The 13681-nt window shown below is 45.7% G+C and overlaps 1 protein-coding gene across 1 annotated transcript; it reads left to right on the plus strand.

Annotated features, from left to right (window-relative positions):
* The first annotated feature begins 9951 nt into the window (after positions 1 to 9951).
* LOC131328529 (uncharacterized) lies at positions 9952 to 13439 on the plus strand. Its single transcript, XM_058361467.1, has 3 exons — positions 9952 to 10176; positions 11771 to 11847; positions 12656 to 13439. Exons 1-3 carry the CDS (start codon positions 9952 to 9954, stop codon positions 13437 to 13439), a joined length of 1086 nt encoding a protein of 361 aa, XP_058217450.1.
* Positions 13440 to 13681: the final 242 nt, after the last annotated feature.

Genomic DNA, 13681 nt, shown 5'->3' on the forward strand with positions numbered 1-13681 from the left:
GAACGCAGAAGGTTCGTTCCTTTTGTTAGAAGAATTGGACGAGCTCCCAGCCTGAAGATTGGAAGGCTGAAAAATTCGTCCACTCCTCGTAACGTTGTGAACGTTCTCTAAAGGGGGTATCGCTTGAAGGTCTTGACGGTCATCCCAAAGGTCAGCAGGGACCTCCCCCAATTTGCGTTTTCCTTTGTCAGAAGGCAGTGGGGCTACAGGTGCTTCCATGCCTAGATCGAGGTCTTGAGCTAAATCGTTCCACAGCAGCAACTCCCAGAAATCTGGCTCCTTAACAGCTACAGCCTCCCCAACGGGCTCCGTGTTAGCAATGAATGGGACATCCCAGAGTCCCCCATCGGCAAGAGAGCGGTTGACAGTCCAAACCTCGGACCCAACTTGGATATTAACCACGTCATCCACATCCCAGAGATTTGCTGGCGGAACAAGGTCCGTAACCATAATGCTGTGATCTTCCTCGGTCGGATAAGGCGGTGCGGGGCGCGAGAGTTCCTCGCTAATGATGTAGAATGTAGGATCGTACTCAGTGTCAGTTACGGAGCCAACCAGCCTGTCAAGAGTAGAAGGGAGAAAGCATTCCCCCAAGACGCGAGTTTCCTCTTGAACGAAACCCTCTTCTATGAATTGAATCTCGTGATCGGGCAGAGCATATCCTTGAGGAGGATTAAGATCGAACTCTAATGGAAACTGCCACGCGGGCTCGGGATCCCAATAGTACTACTCCTCAGGCAGAACGGGCTTAGGCTGTTGAAAAAGCATGTTCAAAGAGAATCCATCCAAAGGGTCAAGCATGCCTGCCTCATAATTAGCCATCCAGGCGTCATACCAAGCATGGTTAAATGGGACATATTCGGGGTTCTGGGGGAAACCGTCTAACTCTAGCTCCGTCCATTCATTGATTATGGGGGCTGCATAATCATCATTATCGGCGATAGCCCATCCTACTGCTTGCATATCAACCTGCTGTTCCGGTAGAAAAGGGACGGCAGACCTAAAGCGGCTTATCAAATTCGGAGAGGAGTTTGGATCCGTCACATCAAAATACGGGCTGTCCAAGGAAGAAGCAGAGTTGAGCTGCACGGCCGGAATGGACTGGTGAAACAGCTCGCTGATGGAGGCGTTGAACACAAACGCCCCATTCTGCAAGCGTGCGAGAGGCACATCGGGATTGGACGACTGTCCTTCTTCAAGATGGATGTAGGAAATCTCGGCTTCGGGCAGAGAAGGGATAGGCACGACCGGCCTGGGTTGGTTTGTTGAGGTTATATGGTCAGTGGGGTTGAATATAGTGGAGCTAGGGTTGATATGAGTGGAGCTGATGGATATTTGGTTGATGCGGGGACCAGCATTGTGCTTTGGCAGGGAGTTGGAAAGGATGTTTGGTTTTTGGGTTGGTGGAGGTGGAGCATGGAGAGTTCCTTCATCTATGAGATCCTGTATCGCATGTCGGAGGCAGAAACAGGAGTCCGTAAGATGTCCAACCCCTTGGTGGTAGGCACAATAAAGGTTAGCTTTGAAGTTGGGTGAAGGGTTCTTAGGCAAAGGAGTCGGGTCAAGGGGCTTCAAATGCCCTGACTGGATTAACTTCTCCATGACAGATGACAGTGGAGCTTCAAACGCAGAGAAACTGCGGGACTGACCAGGGGGCTGGTTATTTTGTGGGGTTTGCACCTGGTTAATCTCAGCGACACGATTGGTTGTATTGGAAGAGGAAGCATTAGTGCCGCTAGTTGCTGTGTTGGAAGATGTCCCACTGCCAAACAACGCATTGGTGTTTCCTGAGTAGACCCGAGGCTTTGGTTTCGAAGGGTTAGAAGACTCCCCTCTTGACAGAATCCTGCTTTGTAGCGCATCCTCGATGGCCAACCCAGATTCGAAGAAAGTATCAAAGTTGGAGGAAGCTTGGACAAGAACCAAATGCCTAGCATAATCAGGCTGAAGATTGCGAGAGATGATTCGGAGCTGATCTCTCTCACTCGGGCGATCGGTCATCTGAGCAGCCTTCGTCCTCCATCTTTTGACAAAATCCGCAAAGGATTCCTTAGCTTCCATTTTCGTGGACTCAAGCTCTCGGGTTGTCATTTTGAGCTGGGAGTTGTAACTATACTGCGAAATAAACGCAGCACCGATATCCTCCCACGTCCTCCTTTTAGCGATGTCGAGCGACAAAAACCAGTGAAAAGCGGGTCCTGAGAGAGTCTGAGGGAATAGCTGGGACATGGCTTCGGGTTCAACAGCCAAAAGTTTCATGGCGGCATGGTAGCCATAGAGATGAGTCTTCGGGTCACCACTCCCATCAAACTTGGCGAGATCAGGCATTTTGAACTTGTCGGGGAGCTTAGCATTAGGATACAAGCAGAGGCGATCTAAATCAATTCCTCCGGCGCTGATCTTTTCAGACTTGGACACAGATTCCTCTAGCTTGACGATCTTTGCCATAAGAGCAGTCATGTTAGGATCCAGAACGGGTCTTGCCACAGCGAGATTCAGATTCGCAGCCTCCGGATGAGCCTCTCTCGGGTTGGGCTGAATTATGATCCGCCCCGCATGGTTAGGGTCTTCAACAAAGACCTGTTCCTCATGGTCGTCCTCATCGACCTCGCCTCCCACTTCTGCAACTGGCGGAAGACGAGTGTTGATAAGGTCATTGAGCCTAGTGAGATTTGCATCGGTCTGAGCACCCCTTTGCTGCATGGTGGTGATGCTGTTCTGGATGTTCATGAGGATGGTTTCGAGACTCAGTGGTTGCGGATGATCTGCCATGATGGAGGTCCCGGATGAGCTTGACGAGGACGGGGAGGCTGGCGATGCCGGAGATTCAATTTCCTGGAGAACTGACGGTGATCCTGATCGTAAAGCGGCCAAAAGGGAGCCCGGAGAGTCTTCCGTTGTGGCTGACTGAGCTTGCAACCTGACTAGCCTTTGAACGGAATTCTGATGCAGACGTTCCCAAGTGGGTTTGGCTTTCTGCCTCGATACTTTCCTTGGCGGCGCAATGGTTCAGAATTCTGCTTTGCTTTGCTTTGCTGTAAGAAAAGGTTCGATAAGGGCCCTGCAGCAACCTTACTCTAAGCAAAAGATTTTAAAGTGATAATGCAGCCATCGTCGTCAGTGTCGCCCTTAGACTCTAAGACTACAGACGAGTCTGTCTCATGATGTTCGGACACTGCCAAAATCCTCGGATTTCTTTTTGAGAGCATATCCTCGTTTGAATCCAATAATACTACGAGATGTCAAAAATAGCCTAAGCCTCTGACTTTTCCGTTCTTGAAGTTTCAACTTTGAACTTGGAATAACTCGGGGTGAATGACGTGACACCTTAACCAGGGCGGCGTAGGCAACACAGTGCCATAGCCCGAGCGGTGTACGTGCTGCGCACGATAACCAGGGTGGTGTGAGCATCACGGCATTCTCTTCGTCGTTCCTTGTTTTCTATTTGAGACCTCAATCGGGACATAGACAAAGACTTAGAAAGTTTTGATTTCCCAAAGTCTTGTTGATCCTAGGACTTTTGAAAATCTGAAAACATGCACCGCGAAGATGCATGACTCTTCATCGGACCCAGCAGCGTCCTAATAAAGATAAGACAGACTCGAAAGAGAGACAACCTAGAAGCCGCCCTAAACATGCCCCTACGCAAAACGGTATGTATGTACAGTGCATGCGATAGGAAAAGCAGTAACACGTAGACAGTATATGGGGGTTAGATGCAAGTAGATCTTACCCTGCAGGTACCTGTCCTAGTTTGGAGAGTTCTAGTGCTTTATATATGCAAAGGCTGGTTTTGGCTTGTAACGGGTCCCTCGGACTAGAGCCAAGATATACCTCCCACTGCCCGCGTAATCGCAGAGCAACAGTCGAACGGTAGAATGACTCATCATCGTCGAAGGTTGTTGGTCATTCGGGGTCCCCGAGCTCCGGTAAACCGTGCCGGATTGCCAAAACGATCCAACGGGGCTTATCCCACATCGATGCAAATGAAGATGCTAAAGAAGTTGATTAATGAAAATAGAATCGCAAATTCGCAAACGCCTTTTTCAAATTTGGCTCACTTTATTTGATCAATGCTTAGAAGAAACTACACGAGAGAACAATCGGAAAAGTCCCAGATTGGATTGGTCGGACACGAGGTCCCGTTAAATCACCATTCCAACCTTCGGCAGCGCGAAGCTCACCGTTTTGACAAACTTTTGTGGGATTGTTGCTCAAGTGTATTGAAATTTAAACATAGACCAATATTGGTTCGATCCCCAGCAGAGTCGCCATTGTGGGCATGCGTGCCCGATTTTCGGAATTTCCGGATTCCGAGACGCGAGGCAAGGGGCCCGGGTCGAGGGAGCGCGAGCGGGGAAGCAAGCGCTCGCAAAATACAGAGTCGCCACTCGGGTTTTGAAGGTTCGACACCCGAGGAACCGTATTTCGAAGCACTTGCCGCGCTGTTTGATTTGAAGAAGTTAAGGAACTGATCCGTCATAACCATATCTGGGTTCGGGAGCCAGGTTACGAGAGGGGAAGGGTTTTATGGCACCCCTCTCGCCCAATCCGGAGATCGGTCTCTACTTAGGCATTTGCGAAAGATATTTGTTTGCGATTCTGTTTCATTAATCAATTTTTAGCCATTTAGGGTGGGGGAACAGTTTAAGGGGATTAAAACTGTAACATGTTTGCAGGATGTGAAAAGATATGGCATGGGTTAGTGAGATGACAAGTAATAAATGGAATGAAGTTCAAAACGTTGATCATATATCAAAACAGCGCTGTGTATGATTTTGGCACAAACGAACAGCCAGCTTGCATGCGTGAGTTCATCCTCATGCAAGCAAACCGTCGCGCGACATAACCACATACTCGCGCGAGTATTGATGCTTCACCAATGGTTTGAATTTCATCCCCTTCTGGGCTCTGGAAGGACCAGTGCTCACCCAGGTGCAAACCAAGCAGTTTATGGGTACTTGAAAGTAAACAATATTACAGCCAATAGACAGAAAAATTATATAAGTGCAACCCCTAAACAGTGGGGGTGTCTAAATGGAGGCCAAGGCCAAACTGCTCATGCAAGGGCAGTCCCTGGAAGACACAGAACCCTCGCGCGACAGTATGAGACAACCGCGCGATTGTTCAGACTGGACTTCCAGGAATTGCTTTGCATACTTAGGGCTCTGAGACATGTTCAGGAGCATCCCAAAAGCATTCTAAACCAAGAATTATTATAAACTAAGCCCAACAATGATTTTCAACATGCAAAACAGCAAAGCAGTGAGCTAAAGCTCCTTAAAAGACTTTTAAAAGACTACAAACACAATAATAAACTTAAAGACCAGGGTCCCTTCCCCACGTGGTCCAATCTCACGCAGACAGAATTGTCGCGCGAGGATACGGGACCATCGCGCGAGGGTTTCCCAGCTAACAGCCCTTGAAACTCTGCCGGCTTTAGGGCCAGAACTGGTATCGATTACCAACCTTGACCCTGCCAGCCCCCCTCAGGGGTTCGAACAGTGAGCAGAAAGATATATACCTTTGCTTGAGTGCCTTGGAGATGGCTTGAATGATGAGATGGTGAGATTTGGAGGGTGATTATGTGGGTGTGAATGGTGTGAGATGCTTGTGCTTGAGTTTGCCTTCTTCTTTCTTAGAGAGAGTTTTTGTAACCCTTTGCAAGGATGCATGGGGGGGGGGGTATTTATAGAAAGAAGGGGTTAGTGGATGGCTAACCAAGGCATTGTAACCAGCCAACAATGCTGGTTACAAATGCTTGGTGGAGGAGTGGGTGGCAAAGGTGATGGGAGAATGGGGGGTGAGGTGGTGCAAGGGGAGCCCCCCCAGAACGCTGTTCAGCCGAGAAAATGGGGTCAGATAGGCCTGTAGCCCCCTGACCACCACGCAATCTGGGTGAAAAAGACAGGTGTTGACCATCGCGCGATGAAGTGAAACCATCGCGCGAGGGTCCAGCCAACCCCGCGATGGTCAATGGTCAAAGCTTTGACTTTGACCACCACCTGGCAGACGAACCATCGCGCGAGGGTCCTAGATTGTCGCGCGACATTCAGACCAAGGTCCAGGTTCTGATCAAAGGTTTTAAGGGTTAAGGATGGGTTCCTCACATGCCAAACTCAAGCCATTCCAAGTTCTCGAGACTGTTTCGACCTGATTCATCATCGGGGAATCAAGAAACCGAAGAAGAAAGTAAAACGATCGGGAAGTCAGATTGGGGTGTCTACAGATCCATATGTGTTCAAGTATTGCGCGGACCAGATAGTGCGCCGGTGTGTCCCCGAAACTGATCAAAGGGGAATTTTAGAGTTTTGTCACACCGAGGCGTGCGGAGGTCATTTCTCCGCAAAGAAGACCGCCGCCAAGGTCAGTGAGTGTGGTTTCTTTTGGCCAAGTCTTTTTAAGGATACGTACGTCTTTTGTAAGTCATGTGATCGGTGTCAGAAATTAGGCAAGGTTGGCCCGCGGAATATGATGCCCCTACAGAACATTTTTGTGATAGAGGTCTTCGATTGTTGGGGTATTGATTTCATGGGCCCGTTTCCGGTGTCATACGGTTATGAGTACATCCTCTTGGCGGTGGATTATGTTTCCAAGTGGGTTGAGGCAGTCCCCACTAAGACCAGTGATTCCAAGGTCGTACTAGAGTTCTTACGAACTAACATTTTGTCAAGGTTTGGCATGCCACGTGCCATTATCTCTGATCAGGGTACGCACTTTTGCAATAGGTCTTTTGGGGCATTAATGAGCAAGTATGGCATCTCTCACAAGGTGTCTACTGCCTATCACCCTCAAACCAATGGTCAGGCTGAGCTAGCAAATCGCGAGATTAAGGGGATTCTAGAGAAGACTGTGAACCCGAATAGGAAAGATTGGCCACTTCGGTTGACTGATGCCTTGTGGGCCTACCGCACTGCTTACAAGACCGTGTTAGGTGCTTCACCCTACCGGCTCGTTTATGGTAAGGCCTGCCACTTACCCGTTGAGATGGAGCATAAGGCCTATTGGACCATTAAGACACTAAACGCGCGTTTACCTGAGGCGGGTGCCCATAGGAAGCTCCAGTTGTGTGAGCTTGAGGAGATTAGGAATGACGCGTATGAGAGCGCAAGTATTTATAAGGCTAAGGTTAAGGCATATCATGATAGGAACATTCAGCGCAAAACCTTTGCTATTGGTCAGAAAGTGTTACTGTATAACTCGCGTCTTCATTTATTTCCCGGTAAGTTGAGGTCCCGATGGGACGGTCCCTACGTTGTGCATAAGGTTTATCCGAATGGGTTGGTAGATGTTTATGACCCTAAGAACGGTAATATTTCCAAGGTTAATGGACAGCGTCTAAAACCATTTTTGGAATATGTAGAAGTAGGTGAACCAGATAAGGTGTTGGTCGATCCTGTTTATTCGGATGACCCTGTTGTGTAGCCGTTGGGCTACGTTTTGACGGGTAGCTTTCGCGTACCACTGTCTTCACTAAGAAGTGGACCCGGCCCCTAGCAATAGGGGTACCCATCATTGACTTGGGTTTTGGGCACAATTTTTGTATACTTGTTCTTTTATTTCTTGTTAAGCAATAAATCCAAAAAAAAAAAAACAAAAGAACATTGGAAAAGGAAAAAAAATTAGCATAATGGTCTGGTATAGCCACCTGGTCAAAGCTATGTATGTAGTACTTAGGAGGTTGGGTCTGGCGGCAGGCGCGTAGTTAGCAGCGAGAATTCTGTCTGAACCATCTGACTTTAATGTTCACACTCTGTGGAGATTGCTTCACAAACGGAGTGGTGGGTAAGGAATCTGGCAGCCCCAGAGGGAGTGACAGCCTATTAGATGATGGTACCGCTTCTCAAGATATCGTTGAATCCTATGCATATTGTCATTCCAACAAATAGGGAAACACAGTCTTTGGCCAGGGAGAAAAGTAGTACTCGTGTCTTTCGCGTGAAGAAAGTGGATGGTTTAATTTTGTGTCTTTCATTTTATTTCTTGCATTGTTTATTTCTTTTAGTTATTTTTCTTGTTGTCTTGGAGGCTAACATTTTGCAGGTTGTTTGATCCAAGTTGGGGGGGTCTCCCTCTCTTTATAGTTTACTCTGCTTAGCCCCACTTTTTCAAGGTGATATCTATCCTCTCTTTTATGTTTCTGTCTTATCTTTATTTTTCATGTTTTCAATGCGGACATTGAATAATTCAAGTTGGGGGGAGATCACTTTGTTTGTTATTAAAAAAGAAAAAAAATTGAAAAAATAGTGGGTTTCTTTTTCCATGAGACTTGAAATCTGTTGAGATTGGCTTGCGATTGATTGAGATATGATAGTCATTCTTGTAATATTATGGTGGCATTGTAGTTCTTTTTGCTAGCTTGTTGCGAAAAATTTGTCATGGCATTTATTTTTAGCACATTTGCACTTTACGTCTGTTTGGGCTTTGGTTACTTGTGAGCTGTGACTTGATTATTCTTGATGGCTAGTTTAGTGGAGACTTATGCCCTATGTGAGTTTAGAGCCTTATCTTTTCTTGGAGTGATGTCAAATAAACTCTTGTCTGTCACGAAAAAAAAAAAAAGCAAATTCGTTGATGATCTCATTATTTTTGTCGTCAAGTGTTGGAAATGTTTTGAATTGCCTACTTATCTCTTGGATTTGAAAAATTGCGTGGTTGTGTTGCCCATTGGAGAAGATTATATACCATCTTTGCTATTTAGAGCCGGTTCGTTTCTTTCTTTCATACATTTATTTCTTATGAGCCCATTTGAGCCTCTCACATGATACCCTTTTCTTGTTGAGCTCCTCTATCTATATTGTGTCTTGAGAAGGCTTAGATAATTGTGTGGAGGTATATTTTTTCAGAAGAGAGAGTAAATGTAGTGAGAATTGAGTTTTACTGAATGGTGATCTTTCCCATAGAAAAAAAAAAACAAACAAACAAAAAAAAAAAGAAAAAAAGAAAAAAAAAAGGGGAAGACACCATATTATTGTGGAAAGGAGAAATTCTTGTTTTAAATATGGGAAAGAAAGGTAGGAAAGAGAGATGTGGCGGAGTTGGACAAAAAAAAGAGAGAAGAAAACGAGGGCACGCATCGTTGTATTTGCCCTATGTGAGTTGTGGTTAGCCTATTCTCGGACACTTGAATTTTTACCTAACCTTGAAATACTTTCCCGTACCTGATGTTATAACCCGGAATTGAAGTCCTATTTGATCCTATGAGCAATGAGCTGTGAGCTGTGATTGGTGGGTAAAGAGAGTTTTCAATACTTGGCATTCCGTTCATGAGATCGTGTATCCACTTTGTAGAGCTTTCTTTTGTGTCAACATGTGCAAAGTATTTTGCTTTCATTTACATAACATCCGCCTGCACATATTGAGAGTAATATGCACATTGTTTTGAGTGATTTCAATTGTTGAGTGCATGACACGGTGAGATTTGAAGTTGAGACTCGGTCCAGAAAGAACTTTTGGTTATTTTTCACTTGTAACCGAAGCCCTTGTTCACACACGCTAAGTATCGGTGCCATGACTTATTTTTCTGACTTGATAGTATCTAGAACTGCTTATGACCGTTATCTCTTTGCGATGGCTTCATGTTCTTTGTTTGGGTATCATTGAGCTGTCTTACAGTTTTCGGATTTCATGTGAAAGGATTCTTGGTGTTTTGTGGGTAATCACTGCTGAAAACCCTCACGAGACTTCACTCGTCCTACCGGGACTGCCTGGGGGTTTAAAAGAACTATCTTTTTTAATTTGTTTTCTTTAGTTGCATTTTTATTTTCTTTGCTCGGGACTAGCAAAGTGTAAGTTGGGGGGTGTGACAGGCGCGTAAATGTTCATATACGCGCCCCCTAATTTACCATTGCTAAGTCTATTTATATTATTATTTAGAGTTTTAATGCTTGATTTTTGTATTGTAGGTATTTGGAGAGTTTGATACAAAAAATTGCAAAGTTGAAATATTAAATGGTGTTCGACGTTGGGCCATTCGAATTCAATCAAGTGAAAGGTCTAGACTGCAATTGGAGTAATGGTTCGCAAGTTAAATTGGCGGAATTAAGGTTTGATAGGATAGAAACGGACGAGACTTCGGCAGCTTTTGGAAAAAGAACGGATTTCCTACGGACGAAAACGGAGGACAGAAGGTTGCGCGAAGCAGCAGCCGTACAACGAAGGAAACCGAGTTCACTGGTTCGGATATTAATACAGCAACTTTTAATTTACGCAGTTTACTTTAGAGTTCTTTTTCTTCAAGTTCTCAACGATTCATTCAAGATTTTGCACTTCGACAACTAGTTTTAATTTCTGTTCTTAATTAAAGTTGTTCGTTGGAATTCATTTGGTTGTTATCTTTTGCTTGATTTTCATTCTGGAATTATAGAAACATGATGCAAATTAGGGTTTTTTGTGTTTCTTGTTCAATGCTTAGTGAGTAGTCGTTTAGGTAGGGTCGCGGGGTGATTAGCACGCCGTGGCCAGTTCAGGCACTACTCCTATTTTCAAATGATGAAAAAAGCGATTTTAGATTGAAAAATACTTCCCGTGGACGAACCCGGGCATTGTCGGAGCCCATGTGAACAGGGGAATGGGGGTCCAAAACCCATTCTTCGCTGCGCATGGGTATACGGCGACCCTAAGGTTTCGCATCTTGCGGGGTATCTTTTCAATCCAAAATTGAACATTTGTAAGAATACCAAATGGAGCAGGTTGATCTGGACTGGTTACGAGTGCTATGAACCTTACGACTGTACCTCTTTTTAATTTTCTAAAAAAGTATAATCAATTTCTTGTTTTAGTTAATCTCTCAATCAAAACTACAAGGGGTGGCTACCTAAGAGCTAACTTTAATACTAATCCGAGTTCCACAGCACACACTTCACCGTCCTTAGTGGATTCGACTCCGGTCTTACCGGGTATTGTGCTACATTGGTCTCAGCCCTACGCTTGGGGCAACCCATTATTTTAGATATAGAAATCGGTCAAGTAGTGTCAGTGCTAACAGAAAGTGCAGGTGGGGGTTCAGACACTCCCAACCGCTCGAGAATGCTCTTGAGCGCTCGAGAGTGAAGACAGTGAGGAGTGTTTCATTCCCTGTTATCTTGTTGTCTTTCATCACATAATCACCCTCCCAGACACGTGCACCGGTATACACCGTTATTTGGCATCCTATTTGTGACTAACAAACTCTGCAGGATTTGGTCAGTAACACTCCCAAGCGCTCGAGAGTACTCTCAAGGGCTCGAGAGTTGATCCAGTAGCAGTTTATACTACTTTGCCATCATGCATGTGTCCATCATCATTTCATCACTCCTTGTACACAAGCACCAACATACACCTTCTATTTTCTATACCTGTGGATACTTGCTACATGTTTAACGAAACAAAATCCATTTGAAAAATCCCATAAACGTTTAGTAGAGACCGACATCGCGTCGGGCGAGGGGGGGTGCCGTAAAACCCTTCCCCCTCGTAACATGGCTTCCGAACCCTCGAATGATCTTTGGTTTTCAATTCAAATCGATCAATTTTCAAATCAAAATCGGTTTCTCGGGTGGCGAACCATAAATCCGGGTGGCGACTCTTCAAAATTTTCAAATAGATCCGATGGAGGGGTGTGTGTTTTTCGGGCCGCCCCGATCTCACCCGGGGCTGTGGTAGCCCACAGTGGCGACTCTGCTGGGGATGTGGTTTAATTAAACTTGTGAGCCAAGCTTGAAAAATGTTTGTGGGATTTTCAAATTGATTTTGTTTCATTGTCTATTTCTTCTGTGTATATCTTGTGCAGCCCCGCTGTTGTGTTTCAGCAATCCTACCCGGCTTGCCGGTGATGGGGAATCCCGGAACGCTCAGCAACCCTCGACCGTGATGAGTCACCTCTGCCGTTTGTACCGTTATTGGGTGTACGCTCAATAGTGGGAGGTATACTTTGACTCTAGTCCGGGGAACCCATTTCAAGCCAAAACCAGCCTTTGTACATGTTTAGCAAGCCATAGAACATTCCAAATTAGGACAGGGGCCTGCAGGGTAGGATTACGTGCTATATCCTGTCTACGTGTTGCATTTCATCTCACGCCATCATGCTGTCAGCCACGGTTCTCGAGACTTGCTCACGCGGTCTTTGGGAGGTTGTCGAGACCCGATGAAGAGTCACACACCCTTATGCGTGTTGTTAACCGTATGAGTCCTCAAGCGAAAACCTAAGGGAAACTAGGATTTTGTTAAGTCCTTGACTAGTGTTCGATTAGAGAATTAACCAAAAGGAGGAATGACACGAAAGCAAAACATCGTGATACCGGCACCGCCCAGGCTAAAAGCAAACGTGTTGCTTACGCCACTTCGGTTGTCGTATCACGTTGTTCGCCCCAAGTCATTCCAAACTAATGGTCAATTTCTTGATGAAATACTAGCCGAATACTTAACTTCTTTTAGCATCTTTTGGGGAATGACGCTTCCTAAATAAGGATACACCCTAAAAATCCGAGGATCAAGGCAACCTCTCATAACAAATATTCAATCATTTTTCAAAAAAAAAAAAAAACCAGAGTCGGCAACGGTGATGGTGAAGCACGCATCTTTTAAAGAATTATGCACAAATCTCGTAAAATGTAAGCAGGGACCACATCTGAGCACGGTTTTTGCTTTGCTATCAATTCTGAGCAATTGGGCCAAGGAAGAAGAATATCATACCCTCCTGGACCAGACCCTTGGGACAGAGATTAGAACGACTCCAACTTCAGGCAGACCCCGCCAGTGCATCGGATTCAAGGGGGGAAATGGACCTGCTAATCGGAAACCTCAACCCAAATGGAGACGATCCAAACCCAAATCTAATCCCAAACCTCAACCGTAACGGAGGCAATTCAAATCCTAACGAAGGCAATCCAAACCCAAATCCAAATCTGCATCCTAATCCTAATCCAAACCCGGAACCGAACCAGGAAATCCCAAGTGGAGAAATGAGGCAAGTCACGCAAGCTATTCAGTGTCTGGGCGAATGTACTGACAACCAAATCGCCCAACTCATGATGATGATAACCGGGGTTGCCCGACGACTTCTAAATCCAAATCCTAACGCAAATCCAAACCTTAATCCAAACCCAAACCCTAATCCGAATCCGAATCTAATCCCAATGCCAAACCCAAACCCTAATCTAAACCTGAATCCTAACCCGAAGCAGCCGATCCTCGAAGTGGAAGCCCCGCAGAATACCGAGATGGCAGTGGTCTTGGCAAAGATCACCCAGTTAGAACAATCTGTTGCGAGAAACAAGAAGATTGCCTCGACAGGTTTTGACATCAACAAGCTTTGCCTTTTTCTTAATGCAAAGCTCCTGGAGAAATTTAGACCAATCGACTTTGCTAAATTCGACGGGACTGGGGATCCGAAAGCACATTTGACTGGGTACATCGGAGCACTGTCTATGTGGGGAGTAGAAAGGGACGCCATGGCCTAGATGTTCTCCCAGACCTTGGTGGGACATGCTCTTTACTGGTTCACTTCGTTGGATGAAAGAAAGAAGCGCTCGTGGGAAGACATATGTGCGGCTTTCGTGGCGCAATATGATTACAACATCCAACTGGAGGTTACCACTCGGGAACTCGAATCTACAAAGATGGAAGCCAAGGAAACCTTCGCAGACTTTGTGAAAAGGTGGAGATCTAAGGCAGCACAGTTGAAGGATAGGCCCACCGATAG

The sequence above is a fragment of the Rhododendron vialii genome, chromosome 6a (genome assembly GCF_030253575.1).
Source record: "Rhododendron vialii isolate Sample 1 chromosome 6a, ASM3025357v1".
In the NCBI taxonomy this organism is placed as follows: Eukaryota; Viridiplantae; Streptophyta; class Magnoliopsida; order Ericales; family Ericaceae; genus Rhododendron; species Rhododendron vialii.

Excerpts from the sequence above, each read along its gene's own strand:
- LOC131328529 (XM_058361467.1), top strand. The coding sequence starts at position 9,952 with ATGGTGTTCGACGTTGGGCCATTCGAATTCAATCAAGTGAAAGGTCTA. Across the intron at positions 10,177-11,770 it reads GAAGGAAACCGAGTTCACTG|CCCCGCTGTTGTGTTTCAGC; the intron begins GTTCGGATATTA and ends TATCTTGTGCAG. Across the intron at positions 11,848-12,655 it reads ACGCTCAGCAACCCTCGACC|GAAGAAGAATATCATACCCT; the intron begins GTGATGAGTCAC and ends AATTGGGCCAAG.